The 26,475-nt window shown below is 44.2% G+C and overlaps 1 protein-coding gene across 4 annotated transcripts in view; it reads right to left on the bottom strand.

Moving 5' to 3' along the window:
- Window positions 1-26,475, bottom strand: part of PDE2A (phosphodiesterase 2A) — a 505,312-nt gene that overhangs the window by 136,843 nt on the left and 341,994 nt on the right. For all 4 annotated transcript variants that reach the window (XR_010909616.1, XM_067466418.1, XM_067466420.1 and 1 more), the window contains one exon: window positions 15,654-15,742. Coding sequence is in view for 3 of the 4 variants with exons in the window: in XM_067466418.1 (XP_067322519.1) it covers window positions 15,654-15,742 (89 nt within the window). In the remaining variant the exon portion in view is untranslated. The remainder of the gene's footprint in view (window positions 1-15,653; window positions 15,743-26,475) is intronic.

Below are 26,475 nucleotides of genomic sequence, written 5' to 3' on the forward strand. Positions count from 1 at the left end.
CTGATGGAAACAATCGGGGACAGAGTCCGGTCGGCCTTCCATCTTCAGCACCAGCTGAGTGTCATCGGCGTACTGGTCACACTCCAGCCCAAAACCTCGAACCAGCTGAGCAAGTGGCCGCATATAAATGTCAAACAACAGATGGGTTCACCCTGGCAATTACCGAACCCACACTCTTGATGGAGTCTCGACAGTGTGGAGTCCAGATCGATCAATGCACAATTCCTCCTCTCTCTTTGCATTCCTTCTCTCCAACAGCAGCACAAAGAAACGTTTGCTTTATTTTCATAGAATCATACATTGGGAAGGGAAGGGAGCCATTTTTAGTTAGTCTCAGTAAGGAAAGCTAATGTAGAGGATGTGTACAAGCTTCTACTGTACAAAAGCTTCAACCCTTAAGACTTTCCGGGGGGAAACAGTCTTAAGAGCATCCAAAGATTTCCAAAGATTTCCAGGGAAACGGCCCTAAAGCTTTGAGGAATTTTGGAGGGTAAACAGTTTGGAAGACCAAAGAACTCCAGCTGGAGAGTCTACTGGCCTTACTGGTAGGTCCACTTGGTGATCGAGACGCAGTTCAACCCGGTAGAGGAGACCACATCAGTAAGGCTTAGATTACAGTCAGCCTGGGAGAAGTTAAAAAGGGGATTTTCCTTTAAAGTAAAGAATCAGTTATTGAAGACAATTGCCTGTCCTTTGTGGACAAGATTAGGAAGCCACCAGTTGCATAAAAGCCTAAAATCATTTGTTTAACTTTACTGAAGACAAGACCATCTAGTCCATCCCCCTTCTGCCATGCACAGACAAAGCCCTCCCGACAGATGCCCATCCTGCCCCAGCTTAAAATCCTACAGAGAAGGGGACTCTCAACTCCATGGAGGTCTGTATCCCATTAGAGTTGGAAGGCACTCCCCAAAGGCCATCTACTTTCACATCCTTCTTCCATTCAGGAAAACACAATCCAAGCCCTCCCTACAGATGACCATCCGGTCTGTGTTTTAAACCTGTAGATAAAGGCTGTTCTGTCGTGTGCTGGGCCTGTAAATAATTGTCTTTAAATAGGACGTGTGACTTATTTTATTTATTTATTTCACACATTTCTACCCCGCCCTTCTCAACCCCCGAGGGGGGACTCAGGGCGGCTTACAAAAGGCACAATTTGATGCCAGCATAAACATAACAATGGATAAAACATGTAAACAACAATTATAACAATTAAGACAGTCAATTTGTACATCAAAATCCCGCTGGGCTTCCCACTGGCCCCACCTTCGTAATTCCTCAACGGATGGCAGTACTGGTATGCAGCAGGTACTGGCCTGTTCAGTAGACTCTCCAATACAGTTCCATTTTGGCAGGAAGCCTTAGAATTGAATGGTTGTGTTGCTAAAGTGCAAAATATGGAACCTGTCGTATGTTCCATAGTTGATGGTGGTTGGTGGTGGTAGACCTGGCAGTTGGTGACTGTTGGGGTTCAGCCTGAGTTTGAACTTGAACCTGATTCTCTGTTTGTTCCTCCTGATGCTAATGAAAGTATATTTACTGATGCTAATGGAAATGTACCTTTTGATGCCAATGCTCCTGAAATTAGTGAGGAAGAAACTGCTGTAGGTTTGGAAAATGCCAATGTTCCTGAAATTAGTGAGGAAGGAACTTCTGTAGATTTGGAAAATGAAAGTACCAGTGTTCCTGAGAATGTTTCAGAGGGAAGCCATGACCTTTCCCTCCCTTCTGCACCTGTTAACTGTAATGACAACAGAAGGGGCCAAATTTGGGATGACAGAAGTAAATCACTCAGTTTGCGTCGATCCTCCCAAATTCAAGAATTAAAAACATTGGCTTCAAAAAAGAAGGGTGGTTCACGGAACCAATTCTTGAGTTTTAATTGCCTTACGCCGGGCTGACTGTCTCAGTTCAGGCATCGTTTCAGAATTGATGAAGACCTTGGCAGTTCTCCCAGTTCCCTGGCCATAGTTTGGGAAGATTTCTAGGATATCAAGTACGGTTAGTGGATTGCTAACACGTTCCAGTATTTTACAGTGTGGTTTTGGGTTTTGTTTTGTTCATTTAAATTCATGTTTGCTGATTTTGCTGTGGCTTTTGACTTGCATTTTTCCTTTATTTTGTAACCATTTTTCTTCAATAAAAAAGGATTGTTTTTCACAGCCAAGTGTGGTGGATAGTTATCTTAGGGCCTCGTTCCCTGCTCTGGATTGCAACAGTGACGGAAGGGTTAATGTAAATCTTGGTTCTGAAGGGCTGAGTAGTTTGTAAGTAACAGTTTACAGGTAAAAGCAATTAAGGGTGGAGGCATGCAGGGGATAGGTTGCAGCTGGGTGTTACTGGATTTAAGGAGCTAACTTTGAGACTTATCTTTGGGAGAAAAGTATCTGTTGTATTTTGGTGGTGGATGCTGCTGGTTTCCCCCCCAGGTCTGTTGGATTTTTCGGTATCCTGACCTGTCTCCTGAGCCCAGCAGGAAGCCAGGGCCCCCTGAAGAGAAGTTCTCAGAGGTTTTCCACCACAAATGGTCTTTAGATGGCTTGTGAAGTATAACAAAGTCCTTTATTAATGAACAATCAAACAGAAACTTCTCTTGTCTTCAGTAAAGTTAAACAAATGATTCCAGGCTTTTATGCAACTGGTGGCTTCCTAATCTTGTCCACGAAGGACAGGCAATTGTCTTCAATAACTGATTCTTTACTTTAAAAGAAAGTCCCCTTTTTAACTTCTCCCAGGCTGACTGTAATCTAATTCTTACTGATTTGGGCTCCGCTACCGGGTCGAACTGCGTCTCGATCACCGAGTGGACCTACTGTTGAGGAGTTACGAAGGTGGAGGCATTACTTTTTATTCAACCCTCATACATTTCAAAGAATCATGCAGTTAGAAGATAATACATAGGCCAACACCAAGAATTCACAAAGTTATCACAAAATGACTTCTGTCAATTCTTTGAATCCCTTTGGATGTAGTTCATCTAACCGTGGAGGCTGAAAGTCATTTGAAAGAGCCAGATATCGCTCTACTGCCCCTTTACCTATTTTGTGCTGCATTTCCCCTCCTGCATCCTCTGCTCCATCCTCCCCAACGTTGAGCACCATTTACCTTTTGGGTGAAGACTGAGGCAAAGAAGGTGTTGAGCAGTTCTGCTGTGTCTCTGTCTCTTGTTAGGGTTTCGCCATCACCTGAATGCAGCTGCTCTACCATTTCCTTGTTCTTCCGTTCAACGCACAGTTGTGAAAGTTGGATAGCGAAGAAAGCTGTGTAAACACTGGTTCACCCCCATCCAATCCAACTACTTAGACAGGCCCAAAGCTGTGGTTTGCTCTGGTTTCTTGGGGAGAACAAGGATTACATGGAAGCCCTCTGATTTGGATGTAAGAAGTTAGAATTGAAGGAAGAAGCAGAATTAGATGGAAAACCTCACATTTGGTGGACGTAGTAGGATTAGATGGCATCCCTTCCACTTCCTGGAATAAATGGGGTTAGATGGAAGCTTTCACCTTTGTTGGAAGAAGTGTGATAAGACAGAAGAAGACTTCACATTTGGGGGAAGTAATGGATAGGATGGGAGAGCCCACAACTGTTGGTAGAAGTGGGATTACATGAAGTCCTCACATTTGGTGGAAGATGTGGGATTTGAGGAACACTCTTAGACTTGGGGGAAAACATAGAAGTAAATGGAAGCTCCCCGCATTTGGTGGAAGACATACAATTTGTTGGAAACCTCCCCATTTGGTGGGAAATGTGGAATTTGGTGGAATCGTTCACACTTGGTTGAATATTGTGTCCAATTCTGGGCACCACAATTGAAGAGAGATGTTGACAAACTGGAATGTGTCCAGAGGAGGGTGACTAAAATGATCAAGGGTCTGGAGAACAAGCCCTATGAGGAGTGGCTTAAGAAGCTGGGCATGTTTAGCCTGAAGAAGAGAAGGCTGAGAGGAGACATGATAGCCATGTATAAATATGTGAGAGGAAGCCACAGGGAGGAGGAGGGAGCAAGCTTGTTTTCTGCTTCCAAAGAGATTAGGACAAGGAACAATGGCTTCAAACTACAAGAGAGAAGATTCCATCTGAACACGAGGAAGAACTTCCTGACTGGGAGAGCCGTTCAGCAGTGGAACTCTCTGCCCCGGAGTGTGGTGGAGGCTCTGTCTTTGGAAGCTTTTAAGCAGAGGCTGGGTGGCCATCTGTCAGGGGTGAAATGTTTACTTTTTGAGGAAGAAGTGGGGTGAGCTGGAAGCACTCACATTTGGGAAACAAAAAAAAAGCACATTAGTTTTCCTGAAAGAAGTAGGTTCAGATGGAAGGTTTCACCTTTTTCTGAAAATACAGGAATGGATGGAATTACCCTCATCATATTTGGAGCTAGATGGGGTGCGATGGAAACATCCACATTTGGTGATAGAATCATAGAATCAAAGAGTTGGAAGAGACCTCATGGGCCATCATCCAGTCCAACCCCATTCTGCCAAGAAGCAGGAATATTGCATTCAAATCACCCCTGACAGATGGCCATCCAGCCCCTGCTTAAAAGCTTCCAAAGAAGGAGCCTCCACCACACTCCCTCCGGGGCAGAGAGTTCCACTGCTGAACGGCTCTCACAGTCAGGAAGTTCTTCCTCATGTTCAATGTAAGGCCTCAGATTTGATGGAAGAAGTTGGATTACATGGAAGACTTCACATTTGGTAAAAGAAGACCCACTTTCATTGGAAGACATGGGATTTGATGGAGGACTCCAATTCCACAGAAGCCGCCTCCTCTTCGTGAAAGCAGAAAGAGTAGATGGAAGCAGTAACATCTGGTAAAAGATGTGACATTGATGGAAGCCTTCACATTTGGTTGATGGCATGGGATTGAACATTGTAAGAATATGTCGAAAAACTGGGGTTAGGCAGAAGGGTTGGAATATGATGGCATTTGATGGAAGCCTTCATGTTTGCTGGAAGAAGAAAGGTTAGTTAGAAATGTTCCCATCTGGTGAAAGAAGAAGTGGGATTAGATGGAAGCCCCCATTTTTTGTGGAAGACATGGACTTTGATGGAGACCTTCACGTCTCTTGGAAGGCATAGGATCTGCTGGAAACCTTAATATTTCAAGGAAGACATGGGGTTAAATGGAAGCCCTCATTTTTTTGTGGAAGACATGGACTTTGTTGGAAACCTTCTTATATCTTGGAAGACATAGGATCTGCTAGATACCTTGACATTTCAAGGAAGAGGTGGGATTAAATGGAAGCCCTCATATTTTGTGGAAGACATAGACTTTGATGGAGACCTTCACATCTCTTGGAAGACATAGGATCTGCTGGAAACCCTAAGATTTCAAGGAAGACATGAGATTAAATGGAAGCCCTCATTTATTTGTGGAAGACATGGACTTTGTTGGAAGCCTTCTTATATCTTGGATCTGATGGAAACCTTAACATTTCAAGGAAAACATGGGATTAAATGGAAGCCCGCCTATTTTGTGGATGGTGTTGCCTTTGATGGAGAACTTCACATCTCTTGGAAGACATAGGATCTGCTGGAAACCTTAATATTTCAAGGAAGACATGAAATTAAATGGAAGACCTCATTTTTTGTGGAAGACATGGACTTTAGTGGAGACCTTCACATCTCTTGGAGGACATAGGATCTGCTGGAAACCTTAACTTGTCAAGGACGAGGTGGGATTAAATGGAAGCCCTCATATTTTGTGGAAGATGTCACCTTTGATGGAGACCTTCACAACTCTTGGAAGACATAGGATCTGATGAAAACCTTAACATTTCAAGGAAGACATGAGATTAAATGGAAGCCCTCATTTTTTTGTGGAAGACATGGACTTTCTTGGAAACCTTCGTATATCTTGGATCTGATGGAAACCTTAACATTTCAAGGAAAACGTGCGATTAAATGGAAGCCCACCTATTTTGTGGAAGGTGTTGCCTTTGATGGAGACCTTCACATCTCTTGGAAGACATAGGATCTGCTGGAAACCTTAATATTTCAAGGAAGACATTGGGTTAAATGGAAGCACTCATTTTTTTGTGGAAGACATGGACTTTGTTGGAAACCTTCTTATATCTTGGAAGACATAGGATCTGCTGGAAACCTTAACTTGTCAAGGAAGACATGGTATTAAATGGAAACCCTCATATTTTGTGGAAGACGTCGCCTTTCATGGAGACCTTCACATCTCTTGGAAGACATAGGATCTGATGAAAACCTTAACATTTCAAGAAAGACATGTGATTAAATGGAAGACCTCATTTTTTTTGTGTGGAAGACATGGACTTTGTTGGAAACTTTCTTATATCTTGGATCTGATGGAAACCTTAACATTTCAGGGAAAACGTGGGATTAAATGGAAGCCCACCTATTTTGTGGAAGACATCACCTTTGATGGAGACCTTCACATCTCTTGGAAGACATAGGATCAGATGAAAACCTTAACATTTCAAGGAAGGCATGAGATTAAATGGAAGCACTCATTTTTTTGTGGAAGACATGGACTTTGTTGGAAACCTTCTTATATCTTGGATCTGATGGAAACCTTAACATTTCAAGGAAAACGTGGGATTAAATGGAAGCCCAGCTATTTTGTGGAAGGTGTTGCCTTTGATGGAGATCTTCACATCTCTTGGAAGACATAGGATCTGCTGGAAACCTTAATATTTCAAGGAAGACATGGGGTTAAATGGAAGCCCTCAATTTTTTTTTGTGGAAGACATGGACTTTGTTGGAAACCTTCTTACATCTTGGAAGACATAGGATCTGCTGGAAACCTTAACTTGTCAAGGAAGATGTGGGAGTAAATAGAAGCCCTCATTTTTGTGGAAGATGTGGACTTTGATGGAGATGTTCAAATCTCTTGGAAGACATAGGATCTGATGGGAACCCTAAGATTTCAATGAAGAGGTGGGATTAAATGGCAGCCCTCATATTTTGTGGAAGACGCCGCCTTTGATGGAGACATTCGCATCTCTTGGAAGACATAGGATCTGATGAAAACCTTAACATTTCAAAGAAAACATGAGATTAAATGGAAGCCCTCATTTTTTTGTGGAAGACATGGACTTTGTTGGAAACCTTATATCTTGGATCTGATGGAAACCTTAACATTTCAAGGAAAACGTGGGATTAAATGGAAGCCCACCTATTTTGTGGAAGGTGTTGCCTTTGATGGAGACCTTCACATCTCTTGGAAGACATAGGATCTGCTGGAAACCTTAATATTTCAAGGAAGACATGAGGTTAAATGGAAGCACTCAATTTTTTTGTGGAAGACATGGACTTTGTTGGAAACCTTCTTATATCTTGGAAGACATAGGATCTGCTGGAAACCTTAACTTGTCAAGGAAGATGTGGGAGTAAATGGAAGCCCTCATATTTTGTGGAAGACGTGGCCTTTGATGGAGATCTTCACATCTCTTGGAAGACATAGGATCTGCTGGAAACCTTAATATTTCAAGGAAGACATTGGGTTAAATGGAAGCACTCATTTTTTGTGGAAGACATGGACTTTGTTGGAAACATTCTTATATCTTGGAAGACATAGGATCTGCTGGAAAGCTTAATATTTCAAGGAAGACATGGGATTAAATGGAAGCCCTCAGTTTTTTGTGGAAGACATGGACTTTGTTGGAAACCTTCGTATATCTTGGATCTGATGGAAACCTTAACATTTCAAGAAAGACATGTGATTAAATGGAAGACCTCATTTTTTGTGTGTGGAAGACATGGACTTTGTTGGAAACTTTCTTATATCTTGGATCTGATGGAAACCTTAACATTTCAAGGAAAACGTGGGATTAAATGGAAGCCCACCTATTTTGTGGAAGACATCACCTTTGATGGAGACCTTCACATCTCTTGGAAGACATAGGATCAGATGAAAACCTTAACATTTCAAGGAAGGCATGAGATTAAATGGAAGCACTCATTTTTTTGTGGAAGACATGGACTTTGTTGGAAACCTTCTTATATCTTGGATCTGATGGAAACCTTAACATTTCAAGGAAAACGTGGGATTAAATGGAAGCCCACCTATTTTGTGGAAGGTGATGCCTTTGATAGAGACCTTCACATCTCTTGGAAGACATAGGATCTGCTGGAAACCTTAATATTTCAAGGAAGACATGGAGTTAAATGGAAGCCCTCATTTATTTATTTTTTGTGGAAGACATGGACTTTGTTGGAAACCTTCTTATATCTTGGAAGACATAGGATCTGCGGGAAACCTTAATGTGTCAAGAAAGATGTGGGAGTAAATGGAAGCCCTCATATTTTGTGGAAGACGTGGCCTTTGATGGAGATCTTCACATCTCTTGGAAGCCATTGGATCTGCTAGAAACTTTAACAGGAAGTTGTGGGATTAAATGGAAGCCCTCAGATTTTGTTTAAAATGTGGCCTTTGATGGAGACCTTCATATCTCTTGGAAGACATAGGATCTGCTGGAAACCTTAACATTTCAAGGAAGACATGGGATTAAAGGGAAGCTCTAATTTTTTTGTGGAAGACATGAACTTTGATGGAGACCATCACTTCTCTTGGTAGGCATAGGATCTGCTAGAAAACTTAACATTTCAAGGAAGTTGTGGGATTAAATGGAAGCCCTCAGATTTTGTTTAAAATGTGTCCTTTGATGGAGACCTTCATATCTCTTGGAAGGCATAGGATCTGCTGGAAACCTTAACATTTCAAGGAAGACATGGGATGAAATAGAAGCACTCATATTTTGTGGGAAACGTAGACCTTGATGGAGACTTTCACATCTCTTGGTAGGCATAGGATATGCTAGAAACCATAACATTTCATGGAAGTCATGGGGTTAAATGGAAGCCCTCATATTTTGTGGAAGACGTGGACTTTGATGGAGACCGTCACTTCTCTTGGTAGGCATAGGATCTGCTAGAAAACTTAACATTTCAAGGAAGTTGTGGGATTAAATGGAAGCCCTCAGATTTTGTTTAAAATGTGTCCTTTGATGGAGACCTTCATATCTCTTGGAAGGCATAGGATCTGCTGGAAACCTTAACATTTCAAGGAAGACATGGGATGAAATAGAAGCACTCATATTTTGTGGGAAACGTAGACCTTGATGGAGACTTTCACATCTCTTGGTAGGCATAGGATATGCTAGAAACCATAACATTTCATGGAAGTCATGGGGTTAAATGGAAGCCCTCATATTTTGTGGAAGACGTGGACTTTGATGGAGACCGTCACTTCTCTTGGTAGGCATTAGGATCTGCTAGAAACCGTAACATTTCAAGGAAGTTATGGGATTAAATGGAAGCCCTCATTTTTTGTTTAAAATGTGGCCTTTGATGGAGAACTTCACATCTCTTAGAAGTTGTAGGATCTCCTGAAAACCTTAACATTTCAAGGAAGAGGTGGAATTAAATGGAAGCCCTCAGATTTTGTTTAAAATGTGGCCTTTGATGGAGACCTAAACATTTCAAGGAAGACATGGGATTAAATAGAAGCACTCATATTTTGTGGAAAACGTGGACCTTGATGGACCTTCACATCTCTTGGTAGGCATAGGATATGCTAGAAACCATAACATTTCAAAGAAGTTGTGGGATTAAATGGAAGCCCTCATATTTTGTGGAAGATGTGGACTTTGCTGGAGATGTTCACATCTCATGGAAGACATATGATCTGATGGAAACCTTAATCTTTCAAGGAAGACGTGGGATTAAATGGAAGCCCTCAGATTTTGCTGAAAATGTGGTCTTTCATGGAGAACTTCACATCTTTTGGAAGACATAGGTTTTGATGGAAACCATAACACTTCTTGGAAGACGTGGGATTAAATGGAAGCACTCGGATTTGTTGGAAGACGTTGGATTTGATGGACTCCCTCACAACTGATGGAAGCCATGGGAGACAGAGAAGCCCCTGCAGCCCTTTCTTGACCCCTTTCCCCACCCCACCTTTAATATTTAAAATCATGAGTTTCCCCCCTCAAAATAGGGATTACTTTCCCACTGTACAATAATAATATTGTGGCCCCACTTTCACTGCCACAATTCCATCTCCCTGTAAACAGAAGTCCAAGGAGTTGGAAGGAAGAAACCCAAGGGCCAACCAGTCTGCCATACTAGAAGACACAATCCAAACCCTCCTGACAGATGGCCACTTGTCTGTTCAAAAACATCCCAAGATGGAGACCCCAGTTGGCAGCATATTCCACTGTTGAACAGCTCTTACCATCAGGAAATTATCCCCAATGTTCAGATGGAATATATTTTCCTGCAGCTTGAAGCCATTTCTCCATTGTGCTCCAGAGCGGCAGAAAACCAGCCTTGTCACCTTCTCCTCAATGGGACCTCCTTTCCAATATTTAAACTTGGCTCTCCTGACCCTTTCTCCCAGCCTTCTCCTCTCCAAGCTAAACATGCTCAGCTTCCTAAGCCTCTTCTAAAAGGGTTTGGCTTCCAGAACTTGGACCATTATGCTGGCCCTTCTCTGGATACTTTCCATCTTGTTCATCTCCTTCTTGAATTGCTTTGCCAAAAATGCGCAAGAAATAAAACTACTACTACTACTACTACTACTACTACTAAATGGGCATCATCTTATTTCAGGTGAGATCTGACCAAAGCAGAATTAATGTGAAATCACAATACTGGAAGTGTGTAGTTTGAAAGAGTCCCAGAAGTGGATTGCATGCTACTTGCTGTATTTCATTTTTCCTTTTTGTTATGTTTGGCCATCTTTGTGCCCTAGGAACAGGAAATCAGCCCAAAGACCAACAACAGTTGGCCTCCAACTTACAAACCCAAAGCTTCATCTAGAATAGTGGGAGCTGACTGTCCTTCCTTCCTTCCTTCCTTCCTTCCTTCCTTCCTTCCTTCCTTCCTTCCTTCCTTCCTTCCCTCCCTCCCTCCCTCCCTCCCTCCCTCCCTCCCTTCTCTCTTCCCTCCCTCCCTTCCTTCTATCCCTCCCTCCTTCCCTCCTTCCATCTGTCCTTCCTTCCTTCTCTCCTTCCCTCTTTCCTTCCTTTTCTCCTTCCTTCCTTTCTTCGTTCCTGCTCTTCCTCCCTCCCTCTCTCCCTCCCTCTCTCCCTCCCTCCTTCCTTCCTTCTCTCCCTCCTTCCCTCCCTGCTTCTTTCTTTCCTCCTTCCTTCTCCCCTTCCTTCCTTCCTTCCTTCCTTCCTTCCTTCCTTTCTTTCTTTCTTTCTTTCTTTCTTTCTTCCCTCCTTCTCTCCTTCTCTCCTTCCTTCCTTCCCTCTCTCCATCCTTCCTTCTCCCTTCTTCCTCCCTCCCTCCCTCCCCCCCTTCCTTCTCTCCTTGCTTCCTTCTCTTCATCTTTTCTTCTCTCCCGCCCTCCTTCCTTCTCTCCTTCCTTCCATCTTTCCCTCCTTCTCTTCCTCCTTCCCTCGCTGCCTCCTTCCTTCTTTCCTTCCTCCTTCCTTCTCCCTTCCTCCTTTTTTCCTTCCTCCTTCCTTCCTTCCTTCTCTTCTTCCTCCCTCCCTCCCTCCCTCCCTCCCTTCCTTCTTCCCTTTTCTCCCTCCCTCCTTCCTTCCTTCCTTCCTTCCTTCCTTCCTTCCCTGTTCCTTTCCTTCTTCTTTTTGCAAAGGAGGGCCTTGCTACCAGATCTCCTCCACTCTATCAGAGGAGCAAGCCGGCTGACACCTTTCGCTGCAGATTGAAATCTCTGTTAGAGCGTAATGAAAGGGATGACAGCATCATCATCATCATGTTCCCGTGGACATTTTCACTTTCTCCGCTGATGAATCGATAGCTGCTGCCGCCCTTCAGATGGGATTACTTACAGCCCTGGCTTGAACCAGGCGCCGCATCGTTCTGTCATTGTAGCCGAAGAGGCATCGGGAATGGCTTTGCATGTGCTAACTGTCATGCCATCATTGACAATTTGTCTTCCTTGGAAGCGCAAAGCGGGAGCAGATGCTGCCTGGTAGCCAGCCCAGCCCTGCTTTGGTTTTGCAAAAATTCAGAGCAGAAAAAGGAGAATAGAGGGGGAATGGGACTATATTCCTATTGATGCAGCCTAGAATTGCATTGGCCTTTTGGGCTGTCTTTGCAACCCTGCTCTTTCCACTCATTGGACTCTGCCCTGATTTACTGTTGTCTTCTTCTTTTAACCTCCACGGCTCAATGCCATGAAACCATGAAAGCTGTAGTTTGGTGAGTCACTATTTGGGGATTAGGCTGAATGTTTTGCAAAACTACAGCTCCCAGGATTCCACAACAATGAGCCACAGCAGTTAAAGTGGTACAATGCTGCATTAGATTGGCGGTGTAGATGCACCTTGTATCTTTGGGCTCTTCCATACAGCCATGTAACCCAGCATATCTAGGCACTCAACAATATCTGCTTTGAACTGGATTGTCTGAGTCCACACTGTCATATAATCTAGTTCAATGTGGATTTTATACTGCTGTGTGGAAGGGGCCTTTATCTAACTGCTTAGCCATCCATCTACCCAGCCACTGATATATCCGTCCACCCATTCATCCATTCATTCATCCATCCATCCATCCATCCATCCATCCATCCATCCATCCATCCATAGTATCTATCTATCTATCTATCTATCTATCTATCTACCTACCTACCTACCCATCCATTGATCCATATTTATTCATCTAGTCTTATCTATCTATCTATCTATCTATCTATCTATCTATCTATCTATCTATCATCTATCTATCTATCTATCTATCTATCTATCTATCGGTACTACAGATGGATAGATGCATGGATAAAAGGAGGCTTTGCAATTATTTAGGAGATACTCCTATCAATCTATCTGTCTATCTGTCTGTCTATCTCTTCCTCCCTCCATCCATCCATCTAGTTAGCTAGCTAACCACCCATTGATCTATCTACCCATCTATACCTATAGATACATATATGGGTACAATGTATGGGAGGGATTTCTGGGAATTGTAGGCCAAAACACCTGGAGACCCACAGGTTGAGAACCACTGATTTAGGAGATCTCAATCTCTCTCCATCCATCTATCCATCTATCTATCATCTATTCATCCATGCTTCTATCTCTCTCTCCATCCATGCATCCATCCATCCATCCATCTATCTATCTATCTATCTATCTATCTATCTATCTATCTATCTACCTATCTCTCCATCCATGCATCTATCCATCTATCTATCTATCTATCTATCTATCTATCTATCTATCTATCTATCATCTCTCCATCCATGAATCCATCCATGAATCCATCCATCCATCCATCCATCCCTCCCCCCCCTCTCTCTCTCTATCTATCTCTCCATCTCTCCATCCATCCATCCATCCATCTATTTATCTATTTATCTATCTATCTATCTATCTATCTATCTATCTATCTATCATCTCTCCATCCATGAATCTATCCATCCATCCAGCTCTCTCTCTCTCCATCCTTGCATCTATCTATTTACCCATCCATTGACCTATCTATATATCTATGAATATATATGTGTACTATAGATAGATGGATTGATTGATGGATAGGTAAAGAGGTCTGACAAAAGCATGACTCGACTCCTTTGGCTGCAGTCCAGAATCCCATTGGCCTTTTTAGCTGCTGCATCATACTCTTGGCTCATGTTCAGCTTGTTCTCCATGAAGACTCCGAAGTCTTTCTCACATGGACTGTTGTGGAGCCGGGCCTCACTCATCCTATATCTTTGCATTTCATTTTTTTCTGCCCAAGTGTCGTATCGTAAGATACTCAAGTCTATCTATCTCTCCATCCATCCATCCATCCATCCATAGTATCTATCTATCTATCTATCTATCTATCTATCTATCTATCTATCCACCTATCTATCTATCTATCTATCTATCTATTGGTACTATAGATGGATAGATGCATGGATAAAAGGAGGCTTTGTAATTATTTAGGAGATACTCATGTCTATCTATCTCTCCATCCATGCATATATGTATCTATCTACCTGTCCATTGATCTATCTATCCATCTATATCTATAGATAGATATATGGGTACTATGGATGGGTATTTGATTAGATGGACCAAGAGAGACTTTGTAATTATTTAGGAGAGACTTATGTCTATTTACTTCTCATGCATCTATCTATCCATCTATATCTATAGATATGCATCAGTGAAGGCTTTGTAAACATTTAGGACAGTTGACAGTTGAATGTCCTTGTTGACATTCAATGTGTTCGCTTTGGCCAATCATCTCTCTCATCTGTTGAGGACTTTTTGCATCCTGACCCTGTCCTCTGGAGTATTCGCTCTCCCTCCCCATTTGGTCCCATCTGCACACTTGACCACCCTGCCCTCTCAACCTTCATCTAAGTCATTAATGAATCATAGAATCATAGAATCAAAGAGTTGGAAGAGACCTCATGGGCCATCCAGTCCAACCCCATTCTGCCAAGAAGCAGGAATATTGCATTCAAAGCACCCCTGACAGATGGCCATCCAGCCTCTGCTTAAAAGCTTCCAAAGGAGGAGCCTCCACCACACTCCGGGGCAGAGAGTTCCACTGCTGAACAGCTCTCACAGTCAGGAAATTCTTCCTAATGTTCAGATGGAATCTCCTCTCTTGTAGTTTGAAGCCATTGTTCCGCGTCCTAGTCTCCAAGGAAGCAGAAAACAAGCTTGCTCCCTCCTCCTCCCTGTGGCTTCCTCTCACATATGTATACATGGCTATCATATCTCCTCTCAGCCTTCTCTTCTTCAGGCTAAACATGCCCAGTTCCCTAAGCCGCTCCTCATAGGGCTTGTTCTCCAGACCTTTTATCATTTTAGTCGCCCTCCTCTGGACACATTCCAGCTTGTCAATATCTCTCTTGAATTGTGGTGCCCAGAATTGGACACAATATTCCAGATGTGGTCTAACCAAAGCAGAATAGAGCATGGGGAGCATTACTTCCTTAGATCTAGACACTAGGCTCCTCTTGATGCAGGCCAAAATCCCATTGGCTTTTTTTGCTGCCACATCACATTCCTGGCTCATGTTTAACTTGTTGTCCACGAGGACTCCAAGATCTTTGTCACACGTCCTGCTCTCGAGCCAGGCATTGTCCCCCATTCTGTCTCTTTGCATTTCATTTTTTCTGCCAAAGTGGAGTATCTTGCATTTGTCACTGTTGAACTTCATTTTGTTAGTTTTGGCCAATCATCTCTCTAATCTGTCAAGATCCCTTTGAATCCTGCTCCTGTCCTCTGGAGTATTGGCTATCCCTCCCAATTTGGTGTTGTCTGCAAACTTGATGATCCTGCCTTCTAACCCTTCATCTAAGTCATTAATGAAGATGTTGAACAGGACCGGGCCCAGGACCAAACCCTGTGGCATTCCACTAGAACACAATAGGGTAAAGGATTCAAAGTGCAGGAAAGAAGTAGCTGGAGATCAGAGCTGTACGAATATGCTGCAGCTTGGGAGTCCTTACTTCCCTGGAGACCTGCATGGCCATCTGTTGGGAAGGCTTTGACTGTGCCTTCCCACCTGACAGAAGGGCCTTGGATTGGGTTGCCTTTGGGGGTCTCTTTGTAGAATTCTTTCCCTAAATAAAGGTGGATTCACCAGGTCTGGTCTTCTCGTTCTTTCCTAGAATGGCAAAGGGAAGAGAGTCTCCATCCCAACTTTCCTGCTCCACCCTTCTCTTCTCTCCAGGCGGATGCAGGCACAATGAGTGTCACTAACCTGAGTTTTCCTTCCTGGGATAATTCATGAGGCGGGTCGTTGCATGTCAGCTGCGCGTCTCCATCCCGGAGGTAGACGTACACTCTTTCCTGGGAAGCAAAAGAGAAGCAACAGGCATTCATCAGCCAGGGCCATCCTGACCTGCATCAGAGGCAAAGCAGGCTCACAGGATTGAATTACAGTGGCGTCAAACTGCAATGGAGGCACACCCAAGATCTATTATTATTATTATTATTATTATTATTATTTCCAGTCATCATAGCTCAATGAGATGGAACCCTGGGAGTTGTAGTTTCTCAAGACCTCCCACCTCCTCTCCCACCACTTGGCTCAATGCAATGTAATCCTGGGAGTTGTAGTTTTACAAGGTCTCTCACCTCCTCTGCCACCATTTTAATTATCATTGATCAGTGCAATGCAATCCTGGGAGTTGTAGTGTTACAAGGTCTCTCGCCTCCTCTGCCACCACTTTAACTATCATGGCTCAATGCGATGGAATCCTAGGAGTTGTAGTTTTACAAGTTCTCTCACCTTCTCTGCTACCACTTTACCTATCATTGATCAATGCCATGGAATCCTGGGAGTTGTAGTTTTGCAAGGTCTCTCACCTCCTCTGCCACCACTTTAACTATCATTGATCAATGCAATGCAATCTTGGGAGTTGTAGTTTTGCAAGGTCTCCCACCTTCTCTGCCACCACTTTAATTATCATGGCTCAATGCAATGCAATCCTGGGAGTTGTAGGTTTACAAGTCCTCTTGCCTTCTCTGTCATCATTTTAACTATAATCAATCAATGCAATGTAATCCTGTGAGTTGTAGTGTTACAAGGTCTCCTGCCTCCTCTGCCATCACTTTAACTACGGTATTATAATTCAATGCAATGCAATCCTGGGATCTGTAGTTTTACAAGGTCTCTCACCTCTTCTGCCACTACTTTAAGTATCATTGATCAGTGCAATGCAATCCTGGGAGTTGTAGTTTTACAAGTTCTCTCACCTCTTCTGCCATTACTATAATTATCATTGATCAATGCAATGCAATCCTGGGAGTTGTAGTTTTACAAGTTCTCTCGTCTCCTCTGCCACTACTTTATCATTGATCAATGCAATGTAATCCTAGGAATTGTAGTTTTACAAGGTCTCTTGCCTCCTCTGCCACCACTTTAACTATCATTGATCAATGCCATGGAATCCTGGGAGTTGTAGTTTTACACGTTCTCTCGCCTTCTCTGCCACCATTTTAACTAACAAGGCCCAATCCAATGCAATCCTGGGATTTGCAGTGTTACAAGGTCTCCCACCTCCTCTGCCATCACTTTAACTATCATGGCTCAATGTCATGCAATCCTGGGATTTGTAATTTTACAAGTTCTCTTGCTTCCTCTGCCACTACTTTAATTATCATTCATCAATGCGATGTAATCCCGGAAGTTGTAGTTTTACAAGGTCTCTCACCTCCTCTGCTACCACTTTAACTATCATTGATCAATTCAATGGAATCCTGGGAGTTGTAGTTTTACAAGGTCTCTCACCTTGTCTGCCAAACAGTTCTGGTGCTTTACCAAACTAGAACTCCCAGGACTCCATAGAACTGAGCCATGGCAGTTCAAGCGGTGTCAAACGGCATTCATCCTGCAGTGTAGACGCCTCATCGAATCCGTAAACCAAAAAAGTCAGCCGAACACAGGGTAATACATCTTTGCACATACATAGGTAATCAATCTGGAGACATAGGTCAGAACTTGCCAGCAAAGAAAGAAAGGAATCCAGACCCTTTCATCCTGCAGTGTAGACGCATTGTGTGTGTGATATGAATAAGCGCACACCGGCTCCCAGGACCACATCGGGAGAGCCATTGTACCGAGTGTACCTATTAGGCCCTGCAGGATGCTGGAGCTTAAAAGGAGGCCAACTTTGGATCCAGAGAAATAATCATAATAATTGGTAATAACTCTCATTGTATACTTTGAAATATACTTTGCAAGTACATATGAAAAGAAATGGAGCATTCCATTAGAACAGCGAGGAGAATGCCCAGGTTTGCAAGGGTTTGGCATTGAGAAGTGACTCCCCATCCCAGCATTCTTTGTTTCCCCCATTTACCATTTTCTCCTTCCTTCCTTCCTTCCTTCCTCCCTCCCTCCCTCGCTCCCTTCCCATTCTCTCACTCTTTTCTCCTTCCTTCCTTCCTTCCTTCCTTCCTTCCTTCCTCCCACCCTCCCTTCCCATTCTCTCTTTTCTCCTTCCTTCCTTCCTTCCTTCCTTCCTTCCTTCCTTCCTTCCTTCCTTCCTTCCTCCCTCCCCATTCTCTCTCTTTTCTCCTTCTTTCTTTCCTTCCTTCCTTCCTCCCTCCCTCCCTGCCTCCCTCCCCATTCTCTCTCTTTCTCCTTCCTTCCTTCCTTCCTTCCTTCCTTCCTTCCTTCCTTCCTTCCTTCCTTCCTCCCTCCCTCCCTCCCTCCCTCCCTCCCCACTCTCTCTCTTTTCTCCTTCCTCCCTCCCTTTCCATTCTCTCTCTCTCTTTTCTCCTTCCTTCCTTCCTTCCTTCCTTCCTTCCTCCCTCCCTCCCTCCCTCCCTCCCTTCCTCCTGCCCTCCCTTCCCATTTTCTCTCTTTTCTCCTTCCTTCTTTCCTTCCTTCTTTCCTTCTTCCTTCCTCCCTCCCTCCCTCCCTCCCCATTCTTTATCTTTTCTCCTTCCTTCCTTCCTTCCTTCCTTCCTTCCTTCCTTCCTTCCTTCCTTCCTTCCTCCCTCCCTCCCTCCCTCCCTCCCTCCCTCCCTCCACATTCTCTCTCTCTTTTCTCTCTCCTTCCTCCCTCCCTCCCTCCCTCCCCATTCTCTCTTTTTTCCTTCCTTCTTTCCTTCCTTCCTTCCTCCCTCCCTCCCTCCCTTTCCGTGAAGTCGGAGGTGACCCCCCCCCCCCCCTGGGATTCTGTAAAAGATAGTTCAAGATCAGGGAATTCATAGTTTTGCCAAGGACACTTTTGAATCTGAGGGCTATATATATATTGTATCTTTTTGCCCAGTGGGTATGTCAGTTTTGTTGGCAGATTACTGCAAGTGTTATCCTTTCCAACTGGAATGAAATAACTCGGTGGCATTTTCTTCAACTTGGTGAGATTTATTTGGGAAAAAATAGGGAAAATTCTTTCTGGGTGCTTATTGTCTCGCCAGGTGTCTAGCCAGACCCTCTTTTTGGGTCTGGCTGGCCTCTGCTTCAGCAGGGTCTCCTAAATTCGTGTCCAACATCAACAGAATGGGGTTGGACTGGATAGCCTTGAGAGATCCCTCCCCACGCTCAGTCTCTGTGACCTTGAACGCACTCTTGTGCAAATCGACTGACTTTGCCAGAAGAGCCTGAAAGCCAGAGTCTAGCCAAAGGATGTCAGGCTCAGCCGTGGGCACAGGTCGCCCCAATGCGCCAATTAGCTGCAATTCAGACAGTTCCTGGCACATATTCAGGGTGTCAGCGATGCTCAGGAAGGAAGCGGCCCTGCCTGGGAGAACCACAGCCGTGCCACAAAGCCCTGATGAGGCCCTCGGTCCGGCCTCCCAGGAGGAAGCTTCCAGGGCGCCTTGCCCATCCGCCAACAACGTCTGCACCACCGCAAGGAAGGGCTTAATGTTCTCTGGCAGCTCATTATCTCCCTGCCTCTCCCCCACTAATGAGAGACACAATTAAGCCTCCTCCTCTGGGCTGTTGGAACTGGACAGGCAGCAGAGACAGCAGAGAGGTTGCCTCCGGTGGATGCCTTGACAGCCTCCTTTCCTTTCCTTTCCTTTCCTTTCCTTTCCTTTCCTTTCCTTTCCTTTCCTTTCCTTTCCTTTCCTTTCTCCTTCCCTTCCATTCCTACCTCATTCTTTCCAACTTTCTTCTTTCTTTCTTTCTTTCTTTCTTTCTTTCTTTCTTTCTTTCCCACCTCCTTTCCTTCTTTCCCGCTTTCCATCATTCATCCTTCCATCTTCCTTTCTTCTTTCCTCCCTGCCTCCCTTCTTTCCTCTCTCTCTCCCTCCTTCCTTTCCTCCCTCATTTTTTCCTTCCTTCTTCATCCCTTCCACCCTTCTTTGCTTGTTTTCTTCCTCCTTCCATTCTTTCCCACTTCCCTTCCTTCCCTCCTTCCATCATTTTTTCCTCCCTCCCTGTTCCCGCCATTCATATCTTTACTTTCCTCCTTTTCTCCCTTCCATCCCTTCCTTTCCTCTCTCATTCTTCCCTCCCTCCCTCCCTTCCTTCCATTCTTTCCCACTTCCCTTCCTTCCCTCCTTCCATCATTTTTTCCTCCCTCCCTGTTTCCATCCTTTCATATCTTTACTTTCCTCCTTTTCTCCCTTCCATCCCTTCCTTTCCTCTCTGATTCCTCCCTCCCTCCCTTCCTTCCATTCTTTCCCACTTCCCTTCCTTCCCTCCTTCCATCATTTTTTCCTCCCTCCCTGTTCCGGCCATTCATATCTTTACTTTCCTCCTTTTCTCCCTTCCATCCCTTCCTTTCCTCTCTCATTCTTCCCTCCCTCCCTCCCTTCCTTCCATTCTTTCCCACTTCCCTTCCTTCCCTCCTTCCATCATTTTTCCCTCCCTCCCTGCTTCCATCCATTCGTATCTTCGCTTTCCTCATTTTCTCTCTTCCTCCATCCCTTCCTTTCCTCTCTCGTTCTTCCCTCCCTCCCTTCCATTCTTTCCCACTTCCCTTCCTTCCCTCCTTCCATCATTTTTCCTCCCTCCCTGCTTCCATCCATTTGTATCTTCCATTTCCGCCTGTTCTCTCTTCCTCCATCCCTTCCTTCCCTCTCTCATTCTTCCCTCCCTCCCTTCCTTCTTTCCTTCCATTCTTTCCCACTTCCCTTCCTTCCCTCCTTCTATCATTTTTCCCTCCCTCCCTGCTTCCATCCATTCATATCTTCGCTTTCCTCCTTTTCTCCCTTCCTCCATCCCTTCCTTTCCTCTCTCATTCTTCCCCCCTCCCTTCCTTCCATTCTTTCCCACTTCCCTTCCTTCCCTCCTTCTATCATTTTTCCCTCCCTCCCTGTTTCCATCCATTCGTATCGTCACTTTCCTCCTTTTCTCCCTTCCTTCATCCCTTCCTTTCCTCTCTCACTATTCCCTCTCTCCCTTCCTTCCATTCTTTCCCACTTCCTTTCCCTCCTTCCATCATTTTGTCCCTCTCTCCCTGCTTTCATCCATTCCTATCTTCCCTTTCATTCCTTCCTCCCTTCCCTTCCTTCCCTCTCTTCCTTGTTCTTTCTTTCCTCCTTCTTTCTCTTGTCTGTTGGAGGGAGGTGTGAATGTCCCAACTGGCCACCTTGATTCACGTTTGATGGCCTGACAGTTTTTAGGGGTGGCTTGTTACTGCCTGGGGGAATTCTTTGTTGAGAGGTGATTATCTATCCTAAATTGTTTCTTGTCTGGAGTTTCCCTGTGTTGAAGTTTTGTTCTTTATTTACTATTTTAATTTTGGAGTATTTTTAGTACTGGTAGCCAGATTTTGATCATTTTCATGCTTTCCTCCTTTCTGTTGATGTTGTCCACATGCTCCTTGTGCATTTCAATGGCTTCTCTGTGTAATCTGACATGGTGGTTGTTGGAGTGGTCCAGCATTTCTGTCTTCTCAAATAATATGCTGTGTCCAGGTTGGTTCATCAGGTGCTCTGCTATGGCTGACTTCTCTGGTTGAAGGAGTCTGCAGTGCCTTTCATGTTCCTTGATTTGTGTCTGGGCATTGCTGCTGCGTTTGGAGGTCCCTCTGGAGACTTCTTGTTCACAGCTGCATGGTATACGGTAGACTCCTGCAGAGGGGAGAGGATCCTTCTTGTCCTTTGCTGAATGGAGCATTGGTTGGATTTCCTTAGTGGGTCTGTAGATAGGGTTGTTGTAGGTTTTTTCGGGCTATATGGCCATGTTCTAGAGGCATTCTCCCCTGACGTTTCGCCTGCATCTATGGCATGCATCCTCAGAGGTAGTGAGATCTCTTGGAACTAGGCAAAAGGGTTTATATATCTGTGGAATGACCAGGGTGGGGCAAAGGACTCTTGTCTGCTGGGGCTAGGTGTGAATGTTTCAACTGACCACCTTGATTAGCATACAATGGCCTGACTGTGCCTGGGGCAAACCTTTGTTGAGAGGTGATTAGATGTCTTTGTTTGTTTCCTCTCTGTTGTTGTGCTGTTGTAATTTTAGAGTTTTTTAATACTGGAAGCCAGATTGTGTTCATTTTCATGGTTTCCTCCTTTCTGTTGAAATTGTCCACATGTTTATGGATTTCAGTGGCTTCTCTGTGTAGTCTAATATGGTGGTTGTGAATGTGGTCCAGCATTTCCGTGTTCTCAAATAATATGTTGTGTCCAGGTTGGTTCCTCAGGTGCTCTGCTATGGCTGACTTCTCTGGTTGAGGTAGTCTGGCATGCCTTTCATGTTCCTTGATGCGTGTTTGGGCAATGCTGCTGCGTTTGGTGGTCCCTCTGGAGACTTGTCCACAGCTGCTTGGTACACGGGAGACTCCTGCAGAAGTGAGAGGATCCCTCTTGTCCTTTGCTGAACGGAGCATTTGTTGGATTTTCTGTAGATGGTTTGTAGGTTGTGTTTCCTCATCAGCTTCCCTCTGCGGTCAGTGGTTCCTTTGATGTCTGGCAAGAATCATAGAATCATAGAATCCTAGAGTTGGAAGAGACCTCCTGGGCCATCCAGTCCAACCCCATTCTGCCAAGAAGCAGGAACATTGCATTCAAATCACCAGTGACAGATGGCCATCCAGCCTCTGTTTAAAAGCTTCCAAAGAAGGAGCTTCCACCACACTCCGGGGCAGAGAGTTCCACTGCTGAACGGCTCTCACAGTCAGGAAGTTCTTCCTCATGTTCAGATGGAACCCTTTTCCTCTGGGTGGATCTTTGTCTTGACTCTCAAGGCTTGTTCTTGGCCTTGCAGCTCTTCTGATGTCTGAGGTGGAGTCTCCACTGGGCTGTAAAGCTCACAGATATTTAAACCCAATTTTCCTAGTTTCCAACACACCTCACAACCTCTGAGGATGCCTGCCATAGATGCAGGCAAAATGTCAGGAGAGAATATTTCTAGAACATGTCCATATAGCCTGAAAACTTGCAACAATCCAGCCTTCGACAATACATTATTCATTGATATTTGAATGCACTGATTAAGGGATGCTAACTATAAGATCTTTGTATTGTCGAAGGCTTTCATGGCTGGAATCACTAGGTTCTTGTGGGTTTTTTTGGGCTATAGGGCCATGTTCTAGAGGCATTTTCTCCTGACGTTTCGCCTGCATCTATGGCAAGCATCCTCAGAGGTAGTGAGGTCTCAATACCTCTGAGGATGCTTGCCATAGATGCAGGTGAAACGTCAGGAGAGAATGCCTCTAGAACATGGCCCTATAGCCCGAAAAAACCCACAAGAACCTATAAGATCTTTAACTACATTTGTACAAAAGAAAAGGGTACAAAAACACACACAGAAAGCACACTCAGGGTGCTCAGAAAGTGTGTTTTCCACACGCAACACATGCTCTTGGAGAGAAAATGGGGCATTTTGAGCAAATGTTTGAGCAAAAGGAGCTGACCCCTGCATTAATTAAAAAAACACACACATTGATTTTCTGTGCAGGAGCCAATGCATTTGAGCGATTTGCATAATCATATGCAAATTGGTGTTGACCACTTTCTCTGAAAGTTCCCAGTTGAATCACTTCTCCCTTCTCATAAATGCTTAAAAGGAAGGAAAATGTTCATAAGCGTTATTTTTAGCAATTGGTGCTCCACCCATTCACTGACAACCAGCATACGAATGTTTACATATAAGCCAAGAGGGAGATGTTTTCCAACTGCCACGAAGGGTGCAGCTACACTGCAAAATTAATGCGGTTTGACACCACTTTAGTTGCCGTGGCTCTATGCCTAAGAAACATGGGATCTGTAGTGTAGTGTGGTGGGGGACAAGCACATTTGACAGAGAAACCTACAAACCTTGTGAAACTACAACTCCCTGGATGACATAATATTGAGCCACAGTAGTTAAAGTAATGTCAAACTGCATTAACTTTGCAATGTAGATGCATCCTATTAAAGACCCTGCTATTATGCATTATGGGGTCAATAATTCAGACCTATGTCTTGTCGAAGGCTTTCATGGCCGGAATCACTGGGTTGTTGTAGGTTTTTACGGACTATATGGCCATGTTCTAGAGGCATTCTCTCCTGATGTTTCGCCTGCATCTATGGCAACCACCCTCAGAGCTAGTGAGGTCCGTTGGAACTAGGAAAAAGGGTTTATATATCTGTGGAATGACCAGGGTGGGACAAAGAACTCTTGTCTGCTGGAGCTAGATGTGAATGTTTCAACTGACCACCTTGTTTATCATTTGATGGCCTGGCAGTGCCTGGAGCAATCTTTTGTTGAGAGGTGATTAGTTGGAGCATTCTGGACTCCACCAGTGATGGACTTGAACCAAACTTGGCACACAGAACTCCCTTGACCAACAGAAAATACTGGAAGGGTTTGGTGGGCATTGACCTTGAGTTTTGGAGTTTTAGTTCACCTACACCAAGAGAGCACTGTGGACTCAAACAATGATGGATCTGGACCAAACTTGGCACGGATACTCAATATGTGTGAATGTGAACACTGGTGGGGTTTGAGGAAAATAGACCTTGACATTTGCGAGTTGTATTTTCTGGGATTTATAGTACATATACAATCAAAACACATTCTGAACTCCACCAACAATAGAATTGGGCCAAACTTCCCACACAGAATCTCATGACTAACAGAAAATACTGTGTTTTCTGATGGGTCTTTGGCGACCCTTCTGACCCCCTCTCACGACCTCCCCCCAGGGGTCCCAACCCCCAAGTTGAGAAACACTGCTTTAAAGGAATGATCCAAAGTGCTAAGCTTTATCTCCAAGAAAAGTTCAGAACACTAAAGATCACCTTTCAAGTTCAGACTTAAACTCAGTGTGGATCTCCCATCCCACTGACTGCTGTTATTAATCTTTACCAGGACCACCGAGATAATACACAAAACACACAAAAATGACCAAAGTAAAAACCTGCGTAATATAAATTACTCTCCTTTGTTATGTCATTGCTTGTTCTTGGACAGCTTCCATGCCTTTCCAATTCTGGGCAAGAGTCCAGAGGAAATGTTGCCCATTCTTTGGCTGAGCATCAGGAATAGATTGGTGTGTGGAAGCAATAAAGGAATAGCAATACAGAATCACAGAGTTGGAAGGGGACTCCCAAGGGCCATCTAGTCCAGCCCTGTTGCTTTGGAGATTTATGTTGTAGCATAGCATAGAATCATAGAATCAAAGAGTTGGAAGAGACCTCCTGGGCCATCATCCAGTCCAACCCCATTCTGCCAAAAAGCAGGAATATTGCATTCAAATCACCCCTGACAGATGGCCATCCAGCCTCTGTTTAAAAGCTTCCAAAGAAGGAGCCTCCACCACACTCCGGGGCAGAGAGTTCCACTGCTGAACGGCTCTCACAGTCAGGAAGTTCTTCCTCATGTTCAGATGGAATCTCCTCTCTTGTAGTTTGAAGCCATTGTTCCTTTGCGTCCTAGTCTCCAAGGAAGCAGAAAACAAGCTTGCTCCCTCCTCCCTGTGGCTTCCTCTCACATATTTGTACATGGCTATCATATCAAGGATTTGTCAGAGGATGGGGGGATGTTGGGTTTCAAAATGAGGCATCTGTGTGGTATCGGAGAGAATTGCAGGGCTCAGATTGGAGAGAATTGCAGGTAGTTGAGGCAGCGGAGGCCAATGTTTTGGATTTCAGTGCTGGTTCCCAAGCAACAGGGGGAAGTGAAAGTCCTTGGGCTGATGAGGAGTTTTCCCAGGAAACTGGATTAGGCCTGAGAATGGAGGGAGTTAAAAACAGACAAACTATATATTCTCACAGAATCCGTGAGAAGACCTTGAAGTCCAGGTGTGTTCGGCATGATGTCATGGGTGCCTGCATGGTCTTAAATTGGACTTCAAGCCTCTCAGAGGAGGCAATGTTGCTAAAGAATGATTTTCCTGCCTGTGCCCTCAAGTTCATGATTCAAGTTTCCTGTTCTGGCTCATGTCTTTGTCCCTGTAAGGGATTGCCTTGAAAGAAGTTCCTGTTTTTGGGTTTATGGGTTCTAGTTTGAATAGCTAGTGTGGATTCTGGTTCTCTTGACTTTATTTACTTTGCCATTCTTGAATTACTGCTATTTGGTATTTCCTATTTTTGGATTACTGCTATTTTGTATTTTCTATTCTACTGACCCTTTTGGAAGTGCCTTTTTAACCTTTGTACTTGCTTTCCTTAATAAACATGCCTATATAGTATTACTGGACTCAAGTGTTGTGCTGGGTTCACACCACTAAACCTCAGTTTAAAAATAGCCATTCAAAATCTGTTTGAAAGGCGAGTCTTCCATCTATTCTATTGTAGGACTGCTGTTATCATCAGGAAGTGAATTCTGCTTTTAAAGCAGTGGCTGGATGGCCACTTTTTGGGAGGGCTTTGATTGTGTCTTCCTGCTTGGCAGAAGGGGGTTGCACTGGATGGCCTTTAAAGGTCTTTTCTAACTCTATGATTGTACAATTCAAAGTTATTTCCAAACTTGTGTCAGAATCTTCTTTCTTGCAAATTGAATCAATTGTTTTGAATTCTAATCTCTGGAGGAGGAGAAACTAAGCTCCAGATGCTTTCCCAAAGTCTATAAACCTTGTCCCTGCATCATTCCTGCCTCATCTGCCTCCAAAGGGCTCATAAAGTAGGATGGGGACCCCAAAGATCATCTAGTCCCGGACCCTTACTGTACAATAATCCATTACAAAAACATC

The sequence above is a fragment of the Anolis sagrei genome, chromosome 3 (assembly GCF_037176765.1).
Source record: "Anolis sagrei isolate rAnoSag1 chromosome 3, rAnoSag1.mat, whole genome shotgun sequence".
NCBI lineage: Eukaryota > Metazoa > Chordata > Lepidosauria > Squamata > Dactyloidae > Anolis > Anolis sagrei.